A 16514-nucleotide genomic window follows, 5' to 3' on the forward strand; every position below is an offset into this window, starting at 1 on the left:
AGGTTAAGAATCCCTAATCTAGATAAAGGTTCCCTGTGCCCCATCTCCTTGCATTTCTCTCATTATTATTTTATTATTTTTTAAGTAAGCTGTGTGCCCAACGTGGGGCTTGAACTCAGGACCCCAAGATGAAGAATCACATGCTCTAATGACTGAGCCAGCTAGGCCCTCCCCACCCCCCTTTGAATTTCTCTCTTACTCCTTTTTCTCCCTCTTGCCTGAGAACGCCTCCGTTTGTCTCCTTATTTTGTTGTGCCTGTGCACACATCTTGGCCCCTTACTGTGTTCATTATCCCCATCTCGTTTCTGTTTTTTTTTTTTTCCTTTTCTAACATGTATCTTGTTTTAATACTTTGCAGAAATATATGTAGATAAAAACCTCAGTATTTTATAAAATATAACTAATGCTTTAACCTCTAGTATGTGTAGTCTTTGTGTAATCATTTTTGTTACTTGAAGATTTGGGATAATCAGGGAACACTACTATTGATTGTTGTTTTGTGTGTGTGTGTGTGTGTGTGTGTGTGTGTGTGTGTGTCTGTTTTAAACTTTAATTCCAATATGGTTAACATACAGTGTTATATTCGATATACATGTACAATATAGTGATTCAGCACTTCTATACATTACTCATTGCTCATCATGGTAAATGTTCTCTTAATCCCCATCACCGTTTCACCCATTCACCCTCCCCGACCCACCTCCTTTGTAGTAACCATCAGTTGTCTGTAGTTAAGAGTCTTTTCTTGGTTTGTGTCTTTCTCTCTCTCTTTTTTTTTTTCTTTGTTCATTTGTTTCTTAAATTCCATGTATGGGTGAAATCATATGATATTTATCTTTCTCTGACTTTTTTCACTCAGCATTATACTCTCTAGATCCATCCATGTTGTTGCAAATGGCAATTCGTTCTTTTTATGGCTAAATAATATTCCATTGTATATACCACCTCTTTATCCATTCATGTATCAGTAGACACTGGGCTGTTTCCATAATTTGGTTATTGTAAATAATGCTGCAATAAACAGGCACATGTATCTTTTTGATTTAGTGTTTTCATATTCTTTTGAGTAAATTACCCAGTAGCGGAATTACTGTATTGTATGGTAATTTTATTTTAAAGTTTTGGGGGAAGCTCCACACTGGTTTTCACAGTGGCTGCACCAGTTTGCATTCCCAGCAGTACACAAGGATTTTAAATAAGAAATTTATTTATTTATCTATTTGTTTATTTTTTTATTTAAAGAAAGGGACGGTGCCTGGCTGGCTCAGTTGGTGGAGCATGTGACTTTTGATCTTGGGGTCTGGAGTTTGAGCCCCACTTTGCACGTAGGGATTACTAAAAAAACAAAAAGTGCTCAAGGATTCTTCACATCCTTGCCATCACTTGTTGTTTCTTGTGGTGTTAATTTTAGCCATTCTGAAGGTATGAGGTGATATCTCATTGTGGTTTTTGATTTGCATTTCCCTGATAATGCGTGATGTTGAGCATCTTTTCATGTGTCTGGCTATCTCTATGTCGTCTTTGGAGAAATGTCCATGTTTTCTGCCCTTTTTTAAAAATTTTGTTTTTTTATTTTAGAGAGGATGAGTAGGGGAGGGGCAGAGAGAGGGGGAGAGAGAATCTGTAGAGCTCAATCCCACGACCCCTGGGATCGTGACCTGAGCTGAGGTGAAGATTTGGATGCTCAACTGACTAAGCCACCCAGGTGCCCCTCTGCCCATTGTTTAATTGTGTTTTTGTTTTGTTTTGTTTTGTTTTTTGGTGTTGAGTTGTAGAAGTTCTTTATTATTTTGGATACTTAAAATTTTTTTTTAAATGTTTATTAAAACACATTTTTTTTTAACGTTTATTTATTTTTGAGACAGAGAGAGACAGAGCATGAACGGGGGAGGGGCAGAGAGAGAGGGAGACACAGAATCCGAAGCAGGCTCCAGGCTCTGAGCTGTCAGCACACAGCCCGACGCGGGGCTCGAACTCACGGACCGTGAGATCATGACCTGAGTTGAAGTCGGATGCTTAACCGACTGAGCCACCCAGGCGCCCCTTTAATGTTTATTTTTAAGAGAGACAGTGTGTGAGCAGGGGGAGGGGCAGAGAGAGAGGGAGACACAGAATCTGAAGCAGCCTCCAGGCTCTGAGCTGTCAGCACAGAGCCCGACGCAGGGCTCAAACCCACAAACTGGGGGCGCCTGGGTGGCTCAGTTAGTTAAGCGTCCGACTTCGGCTCAGGTCACGATCTCGCGGTCCGTGAGTTCAAGCCCCGCGTCAGGCTCTGTGCTGACTGCTCAGAGCCTGGAGCCTGTTTCGGATTCTGTGTCTCCCTCTCTCTGACCCTCCCCCGTTCATGCTCTGTCTCTGTCTCAAAAATAAATAAACGTTAAAAAAAAAAAAAAAACAAACCCAGAAACTGCAAGATCATGACCTGAGCCGAAGTCGCACCCTTAACCAACTGAGCCACCCAGGCCCCCCTATTTTGGATACTTTTTACTGGATAGGGCTTTTGCAAATACCTTCTACTCAGTAGGTTCTGTTTTAGTTTTGTTGATTGTTTCCTTTGATTCTGTTTCTGCTATTTTGATGTGGTCCCAATAGTTTATTTTGCTTTTGTCATTGTCAGAGAAATTATTGCCTGTGCCCTCTTCTAGGATTTTTAGGGTTTTGGATCCCACATTTAGATCCCTAATCCATTTTGAGTTATTTTTGTTTAGGGTCCAGTTTCATTCCCCATCTTGTTTCTTTGTACTGTTCTTTAATATTATTTATGTATTATGTGGTTTAGTATATGCTTATAGTATAAAAAGTCATACAGAACAGAGGAATGTAAAAAAAGGGTAATATGCCTCTGGCTTCCAATTCCACTACCCTGGGGAGGTCTGTGGACTAGTGTACAATTTGGAAAATTTTTATCTTAGTGATATTCAAGTCTATTTTAGACCTAACCCTCTACTTCTCCCTACTTAATTCCTGCTTTGTGTTTTTGAAGGCATAGATCAGCTGTCACTTGTAAAGCCACAGCCTTTTATTCCTCAGAACTTAAATTTTAATACTTTTTACATTAGATTCTAAAAGATTTGCTTCATGTCTGTAACTACTCTCCTACATGTGGGAGCTCCTTCAGGAAAAGGCAGGGATTGTGTCTTAGGCCCTAGCCTCTCCAAAGTCAGTGACTAAGACACTGTAGGTACTCAGTAAATGTTAAGAATGAATAAATGGCCTCTCAGTTTCCAGGATGGCATCCACTGTAACTGATACACTGCGTAAAATGGTCCACATATAACAGATGGTATATGGTGAGAATACTTTTTTCAAAGTTCTCGAAAAAAAATCACAGTATTCTTAATTGATCAAAACAGAACAATAGCATTGGAATAAATTTTAAAAAATTGATCTAGAACTTCAGTGAGAAAAAGCAGATTTAGTTGAGAGATGAAATGGGCAGCCTAGGGGTTTGGCAAAGACTTCTGGAAGCACATTTGACTATTACTGATGTTAAGTCTGGTAATGATTTTTAAATTTAATCTAGTTTTATGTCATCATGTGGTTTTAATAAATTTATATTTATTCGTAATGTGTCACTAGCATTTCACTTATTTCGCTATTATTCTTATCCTTTAAAAAGGCCTCAGACAACTTGGAGTGATTTTTCAGAATCATAATTGGGAGGTAAAAGAGGAAGAACTGAGGAGCAGAGCTCATATCGTATTTCCTGGGTGTGGGACTGAGGGATACTCAGGAGAGAGGTGGTGCTTTGGTTGAAACACTTCTTTCTTTTTTTTTTTTTTAATTTATTTTTTAAAGTTTATTTTTATTTTTGAGAGAGACAAAAACAGCATGAGTAGGGGAGGGACAGAGAGAGAAGGAGAGAGAGAATCCCAAGCAGGCTCTGTGCCATCAGCACAGAGATGTGGGACTTGAACTCAGGAAACCTCAGGAAACCGTGAGATCATCAGCTGATCCGAAACCAGGAGTCAGAGGCTTAACTGACTGAGCCACCCAGGCGTCCCAAAACACTTCTTTATTATTACCACCAGGTGGCACCACTGGCCCAGGGTGACTAGGTTTCTGCCCAGAATGAGAAGGGAAGGTTTTGAGAGCCCATCGCTGTGGGGGTAACATAGAGGGGTTTGCGGGTGTGTGTGTGTGTGTGTGTCAGAGGGAGGTACATGTATACCCTTTTCCCCTCTAGTCTAGAGCTTTTGGTAAACTGAATGTGTATAAGGCAGGGAATGAAGTACATGAAGAATTTAAACCTTTATTATCTTATCTGATAATTTTTATTGTTTTTCTTTTTTTCTTTCTATGCCTGTAGTTCCTTCAGAAACAGGTAACATTTTTCTGACAGCCTCTTTGTATTCTTGCATCTTGCTTTTATAATGCTTATGTTTCTTACCATAGAGGGTAATGGAAAATTAACATACTCTCACATGACATTGGAAAAATCTGCATGCAAATTGCCACAGTTGCGATTAGATTATAGACAATTAATTTTCCAAACTTTGCAGAAATCCTGGCTACAACATTTTACTATTTAAGACCAACATTGTTTTTTCAAAAATCCAAACATGGGCGCCTGAGTGGCTCACAGTCAGGTGTCTGACTCTTGATTTTGGGTCAGGTTATGATCTCACAGTCGTGAGATTGAGCCCCGCCATCAAGCTCTGCTCTGTGTGTGAAGCCCGCTTGAGATTCTGTCTCTCCCTTTCCCTCTGCCCCTTTCCTGCTTGCAGCTGTGCACGCATGCACGCACTGTCTCAAACAATCCAAACATTGAATTTTCAGAATTTACAGTATTAGATATTGTTCACAGTGTAGAATGAAATATCCAGGTCTTGCCTCCTTGTAGCTGATAATTATAGAGTGTTGGCTTGAAATATGGTGTTTATGACCAGGGTTTTCCCCAGTATCCTAACACTATAGCTTCATTTTTGTGCTCTCTACTTCTGTTCATCTTTTTTACATCTTTCTCTAAACTCTTTACTCGTCTTTAAAAAGGGACTTTCTGTGGTGCCTGGGTGGGTTTTTTTTTTTTTTTTAATGTTTATTTTTGAGGGGGAGAGAAAGAGAGAGAGACCGAGTGTGAGCAGGGAAGGGGCAGAAGGAGAGGGAGACACAGGATCTGAAGTAGGCTCTAGGCTTTGAGCTGTCTGCACAGAGCCTGACGCAGGGCTTGAACCCATGAACTATGAGATCTTGACTTGAGCCGAAGTTGGATGCTTTACCGACTCTTGAGTTTGGCTCATGTCATGGTCTCCTGATTCATGAGTTGGAGCCCATGTTGGGATCTGCCCTGACTGTGGGGAGCCTGCTTGGGATTCTCCCTCCCTCTCCCTCTCTCTAGATCTCCCCTGCCCCTGCCCTGCTCACAGGTTCACTCTGTCTCAGATAAACAAACCTTAAATAAAAAAGGACTTTCTTTTGAGGAGGATTTAAAAGCAAGAAATATCAGTATTAAGAGAAACACAACTTTTGTGTTTTCTTTTCCCCCTTTCTGCCTTGAAAGAAAACTGTCATGCTAAGTAACAACATGTGAGTAGTTTACTCCTTTTACAAGATGGGTATTATAAACAGAAGACTTAAGATAACAATACAGTATTGAAAAAAATTGGTTACTTATTAATGGACTCTTAATACAGCCTAAAATTGTGATCAGCAGATTAAAACTTGGTTCAGTGAAGTGTTAGATGCTTGCTTTTCCACATTGGGTCCCTTTTGGTTTTGTGTAGGATAATACTGATAAGAACACATTTATCAATTTGAGGACAGCTTGACTCAGTCCTTGTCTTTCCTGAACACTTTGACAGACACACACGCGCACTTCCGTGAGAATAAGTCCATTTATGTGGTTCTGTAAAAATATCTCTTGCTGCTTTGAGCTTTAATTTCTTGAATAAAAAGAGTATCATCTTCAATTCTGGGTTGCCACGTAAGTAAATGCTTTATGCACTGAAGCAGATGCCTTTCAAAAAACTAGCGTAATTAAAACATGAATAGGATCAGCAGTATAAGTTAATAATCGTAATAATCGTATTGCTTACTGCAAAACAGGACATGACTGGCTTGAATTTTCCTGTATTATAGTTTTCTGTTCTGTTTTTGCGAGAAAATAGGGAATTTCAGTAAGTTCAGGAAGTTATGACTGACGTTCTCTTGAAGTTTTACTGGCAAAATTAATTTTTACCAAGAATTCGTGCAACCATAAGGTGATATAGAATATGGCTCGTATCAGGTGAATGTCACGTAAGGCCAAGTTTTTGGGACCATTAGTGTCTTCCATCTGAAGGTGTCATTATGAGGACAGCAGCATTCTGTTAGACCCTCTTAGAGAGCTTTTCCAAGGTGCGCTCATCTTCCGGTGGATGCTCTGTCCCACTCCTCGCTAAGGCGTGCTGTTGTTGGGATCCCCCCTGTTATGCTCTTAGCTCTTGTAATTGCTAGTAATAGGAGCTACGCTGCTGGAAGAGCTGGCAGCTAAGCCCACAGGTGCAGTTATGCTTTTATTTCCTGGTGTGCACGCACACACACCCATCCATCCCTAGTTTGGGATGAGAGGAGGTAAGAGCTAGTAGTGACACTGGGCTTGTAGTGCCATGCCTAAATTGGCTGGCTCGAATTTCTTTGGAATCACCTTGCCCACTGGGGAGCCAATGACCGTTATAGAAATCGTACCAAATAAAAAAAATCCCTCTGGAATTTTCTCTTTTAAGAGACACCGCTGTTGATACTTCCTTTTCCCACTCCTTGGTGGCAGCTTATAGTAAGGGTGAAGGCATAGTGACTGGGAGCTAGTATCTTCTAGCAGAAAAGTGTGATTCCCTAGCCCTGTGCTAGGTGGTAACCCTGTGGGCCCAGCCATTTAAGCGCAAGCCTGTATCTTCAAAGCATTTCCCCATACTATTGTTGCCCAAGTAGACTTACTTACCTGGTCCTAACACCTATCTAGAGAAAAATTTTCTTCACTGGACAGCAGCTACTAGATATTTCCTGTCAGCTGAGCATAGTAATGCTCTCACAAGCTAGTGCTCCTCGTTAACATTAGAGGAGGAGAGAGCACAAAGAGTGAGAAAGTGTTGGTGGGAAGTCCAGGTACATAGGCCTGCCACCTGAACCTTCTGGGGATAGGTGACACTGTGGGGCCTGAATTTTGTAACAGAGTTACAGGGAAAAATGGATTCTATGAAGGGTTTGGTCACTTAGACTGGCTTCAGTTACTGATGGCGAGAGTATGTTAGGATATTGCCCTCTGCATGTAGACTTGGATTCAGAAGTTAAAATATCTCCATATGTTTGGCTGCAGCTCTGAGATTGTATCTAATTAATGCATCCATTAAACAAAAACCCTACTTCAGGTTGGATTGATAGAGATCTTCTGGATCACTTCTGAAACACAAAGTACAGTAATTATTTTTAATATAATGACTTGTGTGAATACCTTAAAACATACTTCATATGGCTTAAAATTATTTGGGAACATACCTTCACTGAAAGTTTTTTGAAGATGATGGTATTAGAAGCATGACATCTCTGAAAGCATACCATTAATTCTATTCTTTCTATTTCATAATTACTTTTCACATACCTCTTTGTTGATAATTTATGTATGTATTAGCGTAGCCTGTTGTCTGGCTGTATGATCTTTCAACTAAGTCCATCTTTTGCAGACGCTTTTACTGACTCTGCTATCAGTGCTAAAGTGAATGGTGAACACAAAGAGAAGGACCTGGAGCCCTGGGATGCAGGTGAACTCACTACCAGTGAGGAACTGGAGGCTTTGGAAAACGACGTAGTAAGTAAAATCTTTTTGCTTAGTATCAGACTGTGGTCATGTCATGTGATATGGTGTGACCTCCTATCATTTAGTTTTAATTGAAGTATATTGTCATCATTGTAGCGAAGGTATTTAAAGCAGCAGTTTTTTTGTCCTAACAGAGACTTCTCCCCACACTTAGGAATTATTCCTATGTTTTTAAAGTAAATCATAACAAGCAACTTACAAATTTAAATTGGAAAGCATGGGAAACTGGAAATACTGGCATGTTTTGCTTTGAAAGCTTTACAGAAGAAGGCAGCCTAAGAAAGGGGTGTCTTAATTGTTGACTTTACCTAGAGGTGAGGTCAAAGTATGACTCTTAGGCTTCTTGTCTGAGGAAGAGGTACTCACTATTGAGATACGTAGTGAGTTTACGTAGTTACCTATAGACATTGGGATTAGAAGACTTTAACTTTTTTTTTGAGAGTTTAAGTTTGTTGTTGTTTTTTTTTTTAATTTTTTTTTTTTTTTTTAACGTTTATTTATTTTTGAGACAGAGAGAGAGCATGAACGGGAGAGGGGCAGAGAGAGGGAGACACAGAATCTGAAACAGGCTCCAGGCTCTGAGCTGTCAGCACAGAGCCCGATGCGGGGCTCGAACTCACGGACCGCGAGATCATGACCTGAGCCGAAGTCAGCTGCTTAACTGACTGAGCCACCCAGGCGCCCCAATTTTTTTTTTTTTTATTTTAAGTTTATTCATTTTTGAGAGAGAGAGAGAGAGAGAGACAGAGCATGAGCAGGGGAGGGGTAGAGAGAGAGGGAGACACAGAATCCGAAGTAGGCTCCAGGCTCCAAGCTGTCAGCACAGAGCCTGATGCGGGGCTCGAACTCAAAAACCGTGAAATCATGACCTGAGCTGAAGTCGGACGCTCAACCGACTGCGCCACCCAGGTGCCCCATAGTTGTTTTTTTTTAAGTTTTAAGCGCAGAGCCTGACACAGGGCTCAAGCTCATGAACCATGGGATCATGATCTGAGCTGAAATCAAGAGTTGGACACTCAACCACCTGAGCCACCTAGGCACCCCAGAAGACTTTTACTATTTACTGGATATCCTCCTGCACAGTTTAGATTTTTTATATGGAACATATACTACTTACGCAGTTTTAAAGCCTCTATATGTAACTGATCTCCAGCCCACATGTTAGCCTCAAGCAGTTGCTTGATTGGTGGTATTACAGAATAGTCATGCCTGGAGTAGCACAGAAGGACCCAAGATTGATGGGTGCCTTCAGAGGCAAGCTTTAGTATTAAAGTTGCCATCAGAAATACTGGGATAATGCTGTGTCCTCTTTCTGAGATGGATAAGGATTATGCACTCTATTTTGTCCCTTTACACCATTCAGACTTTAAACGTTGAAGGGGTTGCAACATTAGTGAAATGACTATCTAGGCATTAATATTCACTAGTGAAGATTCTTGCAGCCTCTGCCCCCAGTTGGTTGATTCTTACGGATTAAAGAATGCAGGCTAGCTTTTGACAGTGGTAGTTTCCTCATAGAAGTGTAGAGTTATCTACACTGAGGTTACAGGTTAGCATACTGAGCCCTTTGCTCAGGGCCCATAGAAGCTGTTAATGTTGAGACCAGTTCTAAAACCCAGCTCTTGTGACTTTGCACAGTGATTGTGTGTTTACTCTCTCATGCTGCTGTCTCTTCGAGCATACCCAGGGGAAAGGGGGGGATGGCCAGGATCTGGTACCATGCTCACACCTTGAAATATGGATGCAGCAGTGAAAGCTTTGGCTTATTCCCTTCTTCCCCCGAAACTCTGGAAGTATTTTTGGCTGTCAGAAAGCATCCTTTATCCCTCGTAGATCTCATGATCAGTCAACTCAAGAAGGTCTCAGGTATTTGCCCTATAGAAAGATGGCTGTTAAGGAGTAGGGAAAGAATTCTGACCTGAATGCTTACGTTTTATGAAGTAACTTGAAATGTTCTAAACTTTTACATATATTGTCTGAAATAATTGTTTTATATAGTCATTTGCCACTTTGTAAGGGGTGATATATAGAAGAAAAATTTTTTCTTAAAACGTTTTTAAAGGAAGTTTTTGCCTGTTTTTTAATTAGCTAGATTTTGCTGTTATATATGATAGATAGTGTTAATGCAGGATATTAATTGTACTTAAAGAAGAGAAATACTTTGTCATTTTGAAAAATGAACTTTATTTTCTTCTAGTCTAATGGATGGGATCCCAATGATATGTTTCGATATAATGAAGAAAATTATGGTGTAGTGTCTACATATGATAGCAGTTTATCTTCATATACGTAAGTTTAGAAAATTGACTTTTTTAAGCGAATTTGTCTTTGATTTTCATCAGCTTATGTTAGGATGTTGAATAAATAAATATTTCTGTTGGATTTTAGTTTAAATAATTATGTGAAAGAATTAATCCTGTCACTACCTAGGCTGATAAATTCTCATTAAAACGGAATACATTTAGTTTACATATAACCTAATTTTATGCTCTAGATAATTTTTTTTTTTTTTTAAGCTGTAAAAACTCTGAATTTGCAAGTATAGCTGTTATGGGGCAGTAGTCAATTTAACCAGTTTTGGAAATGTTACATTCCTCTAGGGAAAAGTGAAACCGAAAAAAAAGCTAATTTTGACTTATACATAAGTAGATCAGTGTAATTCTTCTATAGTTCTACCCGTATTTCAAACTCTCAACTTTCTTTTTTTTTTTTTTTTTAATTTTTTCAACGTTTTTTATTTATTTTTTTGGGACAGAGAGAGACAGAGCATGAACGGGGGAGGGGCAGAGAGAGAGGGAGACACAGAATCGGAAACAGGCTCCAGGCTCCGAGCCATCAGCCCAGAGCCTGACGCGGGGCTCGAACTCACGGACCGCGAGATCGTGACCTGGCTGAAGTCGGACGCTTAACCGACTGCGCCACCCAGGCGCCCCAAACTCTCAACTTTCTTAATAGTGTTTTGGGACAGTTCTATAAACTGTGACTTTAAAATACTCACTTTGCTTTTTCTTTTCCTCACGTTTCAGGGTACCCTTAGAAAGGGATAACTCAGAAGAATTTTTAAAACGAGAAGCAAGGGCAAACCAGTTAGCAGAAGAAATTGAATCAAGTGCCCAGTACAAAGCCCGAGTGGCCCTGGAAAATGATGATAGGAGTGAAGAAGAAAAATACACAGCAGTTCAGAGAAATTCGAGTGAACGTGAGGGCCACGGCATAAACACTAGGTATTTAAAGGAAATCATGATGCAGTATTTTGGATACACAACTCAAGGTCTGTGTGAGAAGGTGTATTATTATTATTATATTTCATCTTCCTTTAATATAGCTTAGGTAGAGAATGCAAGTGGAATTGGTTTAAGATTCTGTTAGAGAAAAGATTATAGTAATTTTGGAAAATATTTTTTGAGCATCAAGCTTTACGAAGCCAAGTGTTGGAAATACAGTGATGAGCAAACCAAGGTTTGGAAGAGCTGCTTAAAACACAGTGATCAGATAGGGGTGGGGGTGCACAGAGCATAGTAACAGATCGCTAGGATTTGCTAGATTAGAGGTGTGTTCAAAGTATTAAGAATATCCAGAGTGAGGATGGCCTACCATGTAACTGTGGAGTCTGAGAACGCGTCACAGAGGAGGTGATGTTTTGTGATAAGATAGTACATGTGTCTACTGCCCAGAGAGAAGTATGAGAGGGGCATTCCTTGCATGGTGAAAAGACACGTGAAAGAACCTAGCCAGCTGAGGACGAGGCTGGTTATTTTGTACGTCTGGAATACAGGGTGCTGTTGGGGGTGCAGTGTTGGCATCTGGTGATAGGAACTGAGGTAGTGAAGGACTTTGTGTCATGTTAAAGAGCACGCTGTAGGCAGGGGATGGTGTGAATGAACTCCGGGACATGGAGAGTTGGTTGAAACAGGGAGACAAGTTAGTGTATTGAAATTGTTCAAGTGTGAGAACTTGGTAACCACCTAGGCCAGGGCTGGTGATAGAAAGGTTAGAAAAACCAGTTGACCCTAAGGTTTCTTTGATAACTAAGTTGATTGATGTTTGTACTGGTAAAACATAGAGCAAGTGTGAGGGGAGATAGAGTGAGCTTATTTGTTCAATTTATCGCAGTTGAGGGGCTCGCAAGCCTTAGATAGATTTAATTCGTAAACACGTGTTGAGAACCATCTGCTACATACCTGATAGAATAAGATATAAATTCTTGAAGACACAACTTAGAGTCTGAAGATTGGAATTAAAGTGTTGTTCAGTGGGAGATTTTGAGACTGTGGGACTGGCAGTGTGGATTTTAGGATTCGTCAGTATTGCTGGTATTGAATGAAAATCCAATGACTAGCCACAGACCAAGAGGAAACAAAATAGAGAAAGCAAGGACAAAGAAAGTTTCAAGAAGACAGACCACATTTGATATTAGAATCAGCCGTCTAGAGGCCAAGTAGGATAAGAATGAATACACTTGTTAAACTTTTTTGCTTAGGAGGAGAATCTGAGAGAAAAGGAAAGGCTAGAGGCTAGACCTGAGGGTAACATGGAAGAATAGGGGTGTTTGGGAGTGAGACAGTTTGGTTTAGTGTTTAACCTTTTTATAACAAGCATTCGCTTCTGCCTAAATTACTTTTCAATTTGTTTCATTGGCCTGATATCTATCAGGATAAAATGATTTAGAGGATCTCTCATTTTCAGGGAAAATAAATATATTCCTCCTGGACAAAGAAACAGAGAAGTCATATCCTGGGGAAGTGGGAGACAGAATTCACCGCGTATGGGCCAGCCTGGATCGGGCTCCATGCCGTCAAGATCCACCTCTCACACTTCAGATTTCAACCCGAATTCTGGTTCAGACCAAAGAGTAGTTAATGGAGGCAAGTATTTTGACCAAATTTGTCAACGTCAGTGATCAGATACATAGTTTTCTAAGTATTTAAGTTTAGCATAATTGGTAAGAGCATGCACACCTTCAGTGATTTCTGTGGAGTAGTTTTTACTTCAAAACTATTTAAAATTTGCTTTTGTGGATATCAAATGAGTAAAATTTGTATAAGTCTTTGGCATATATCGTATTTAGTATGATGAGATTCTCACATGGTATGATAAAGTGCTAAATTTAGCCAAAGATACTCACTTGGCCAAAAAACACTCCACGTATAAAGAAATTGGAAACTTTGGGTAGGCTCTCAATTTTTTAAAACCCTGGATGATAAAATGATTTAGACACGGTTTATATGGAAAATCCTAGTCTGTGTGAAACGCTCAGTGGTTAATACAGGTTCATTTTCGTAAACTGTTTATACATTTATATTCTGCTTACTTCAAGAAAGGATTTGAGGTAACTTGCTGTACAAGACATGACCAAGAGTCATGTGAAGAAGGTGAAGAAAGAAATGTACTTAAATAAACGATAAAAACAACTCTTAGTTTAAGGATGGATATTATAGTTTAGCAGAAGTAAAGTGAAGGAGACTTGCATCTTTAGAGCAAGAAGATATTTTTCCGCTCTACCTCTAAATCCTAGGGTGTGGATCTTCCGTGTGAGTCTGGGATACTGGACAGCAGTGTTTTAGGCCACAGGGAAATACAATAGCAATACTACTTTACTCACCCGGGAACAAAGTAGACGTTCAGTTTAAGGTATTCACGTTTGGAAAGCTAAAACGGAAAGGAGAGAACACTGAGTTTCCAATTTCAGTTGTTTCTGTTGAGTCTCTCTCCAGAATTCCTCTCCAAATAAACACTCTTGAGTATTTTCTGTACTTAGCGTTGGGGGTGAAATTTCTTTGCTCACTGAGTAAAGAATTTTAGTTGTTTATGAACAGAATTTCCAAGTAAAAAACCTGAAGGGGGCTAGGAAATGTATGATACTCAAGTGTGTGGAACCCTATGGAGAGGAGACCTGGACTGTTTCCTAAGATTAAGGTAAGTGCTGTGTGCTGTGTAATGTTACACATTAGCTGTATCTTTACCTGTGCCTGTCCCTCAGTGTCACTTTATTTGGTGATGACTGCTCTGTAGTTGCATTCTTTATTAAGCAGTCTCTTAAATAAGTGTTTACTGCATAAATTATTTAGCAGGTCCCCCTTCTTTTTTCTAATTTGTTAAGATTGGAATGTTTTCTTGAAAAGGCAATGAATATTAATCTTTGTCACTCCTGTGACTCAAAAAATAGTAGTAATGGTTTATTTCTGCTTAAAATGGACTTGCTTGATGAGATTTCAAACTGAGTCTTCAAGTGTAAACTAGATGAAAATCACAGATGGTTATAAAAAAACCCAGCATTTTTAATGGGATATAATAGCTGCTGCTTATTTTCATGTTTCAAAAGCTAAAACTAATATAGTAAATAATCTTATTTTCCTGAGCTTTGTGATTTATTGTGTGAAATTATCTAGTTTATGTTATATTCCTTTTAATGATTGATTACTAAGAAACAGTTATAGAACCAGGATTAATAGGCAGAAAGTCTTAACTGTCTTCTTCAATAGTATGTGTAGATCCTAATTAACCCTTTGGGAACGTGTGTTCATTTAAAGAGACTTAATTTTAAGGAGGTTAAAGTAAAATGTGAATTTATGTCAGTTAAGTTATGCTAAAACTTATCACAAATCAAATGACTGTCCTCAAAGGGTTAAAATGTACAAGAAATCATTTTTGTCATTTTACTTTTTTTTCTGTTTACTTTTTTCCCTCATTTTTTTCTTTAGTTTTTATACTTTCCTTCATATCATTTGTTCTGTCAGGTGTTCCCTGGCCATCGCCTTGCCCATCTCCTTCCTCTCGCCCACCTTCTCGCTACCAGTCAGGTCCCAACTCTCTTCCACCTCGGGCAGCCACCCCTACACGGCCGCCCTCCAGGCCCCCCTCGCGGCCATCCAGACCCCCGTCTCACCCCTCTGCTCATGGTTCTCCAGCTCCTGTCTCTACTATGCCTAAACGCATGTCTTCAGAAGGTACAATACCACAATTTGTTCATGTTTTTGTTTGTCTTTGTTTAACTCCTATGTGAGTTTATAATTACAAAATAGTTTCCTCTTCATTATTTAATAACCTATAATTTCCGTGTTTTAACTTTAGTTTATTAAAACTATTTCTATTAACCTTTTGTTCATGAGAAATGTAAATACTGTGTGAAGCAATGAACTGTCCTGGATTGTAAGAATGAGGGTTTAATCTCTGCCTGGTAATGATGCTCTTTTACAGCCCCAGAAGGTCTACTCCAGGTTTCTGTCCCTCTCAATATGCAATGTAAACAGTGGCTAATGATGAACAGTGAACTTTCTTTACCCAGTCTTGGCCTTACTGTAGAAGCTATCATAAAAAATAAAATAATGATAAAAAAGAACCTATTATTTTACAGTTACTTGGCCAAGGTACTAGTGAACCTACCTGTTGGCCATAGGCAGGAATGGTGGTTTAGAGGTCCTTTTTGAGAGGGACAGTCCATGTAGTTGCCTTCGTGTGTTTACTCTTAGATTATGATATGGAGATTGGTCTTATGTTTGGGGGATTTAAGAAAATTAGCGTCATAATATTTTCTAGTGAAAGTCTAATCTGGAAGAAGTCCTTGATCTAAGATAAAGTTGTTACTAAAAACCATGTGCCCTTGTCAAAAACAAAACAAAACAAAACAAACCTGTAGTTTTCATGCAATATTTGATGCTATACCCTCTGTTGCTATGTAGCAAATACATGGAGGTATTGTAGGAAGGTCACGTTTTAATATAAGTGCAGTGCATATGTTAAAGACCTGTTTGCTGAATAACTCCTTTTGATGTTTATTTCAGAGTATTTGTGTTAGAATTTTGATCTGCTTTGTTCGTTAAAATCGCAGTTGATACAGTTACTGTTGAGACTAATACAGTTTTCTGGCAGTGCTTCCCTGGAGAAAACTATGTTGGCTGCTTTTTAATAAACTGTTGCCATCTAGGCAAGACGGAGGTCATGGGATCTTCACTAAAGTAGCTAACCTTGAACAGCATGTTGCACTGATTTTCAAGGTGACTTCCTTGCACAAAAGTGCCTGTAATGGTGGCCACGAAACAAGAAGTTAAATTCTATTGAAGTATTTGTTGGGATGCATTGTTTGAGTAAAAACGACTCACTAGTGAGTACGTACATCTTCACCACAGTAAATTGTCAGGACTGCTTATGGACTGACTGTTCGGGCAGAAGTACACCCTCTGCATATTGAGAGGCTGCTACATTATCCAATTTTTCTTTTTAACTAGTTTCAATTAAACTGTTTTCCAGTCGTGTAGTTAGATGACACTGAAGCGTGTTTAAAGTGTGAACTTCACAAGTAAAACCACTAAATATTAAATACAATGGTTTTATGTATTTAGTATAGGTGAGTACATTTTGTTTCTGTATTTTATGTATTATCAAAAAGAATGAATTTTTTTCCAAGTTAAGAGTTTGATTTCATTGCGCTATACCAATTAGCCTTCTTGTTCTTTTTCTCTAAATGGGTGTAAAAAATATATATATAGATACACAGTTACCCAATTCGTAATTCAATTTTTTTTATGTAAATCCCTTCTCCAGTTGAAAACTATGATATATAACATTAACATTTCTTTTTAACATTGTGTCCATGGGTAAATTCCTACTGAGAACACAAATTTGTTTGACATTCTAAAGAGTTCAACAGCAAGGTGAGGGTGAAGATTGGCTTTGACATTAACAGTGAGTTTTACTGAGTGTTAGCACTGTCTGGCTTCTCTA

General features: G+C 39.1%; 1 protein-coding gene across 8 annotated transcripts in view; it reads left to right on the forward strand.

Moving 5' to 3' along the window:
- Positions 1–16514, forward strand: part of ATXN2 (ataxin 2) — a 127714-nt gene that overhangs the window by 58464 nt on the left and 52736 nt on the right. For all 8 annotated transcript variants that reach the window (XR_007455336.1, XM_049619918.1, XM_049619919.1 and 5 more), the window contains 5 exons: positions 7660–7784; positions 9991–10082; positions 10820–11017; positions 12480–12658; positions 14531–14740. Coding sequence is in view for 7 of the 8 variants with exons in the window: in XM_049619918.1 (XP_049475875.1) it covers positions 7660–7784; positions 9991–10082; positions 10820–11017; positions 12480–12658; positions 14531–14740 (804 nt within the window). In the remaining variant the exon portion in view is untranslated. The remainder of the gene's footprint in view (positions 1–7659; positions 7785–9990; positions 10083–10819; positions 11018–12479; positions 12659–14530; positions 14741–16514) is intronic.

This window comes from Panthera uncia (assembly GCF_023721935.1).
Source record: "Panthera uncia isolate 11264 chromosome D3 unlocalized genomic scaffold, Puncia_PCG_1.0 HiC_scaffold_8, whole genome shotgun sequence".
NCBI classification, from domain to species: Eukaryota; Metazoa; Chordata; class Mammalia; order Carnivora; family Felidae; genus Panthera; species Panthera uncia.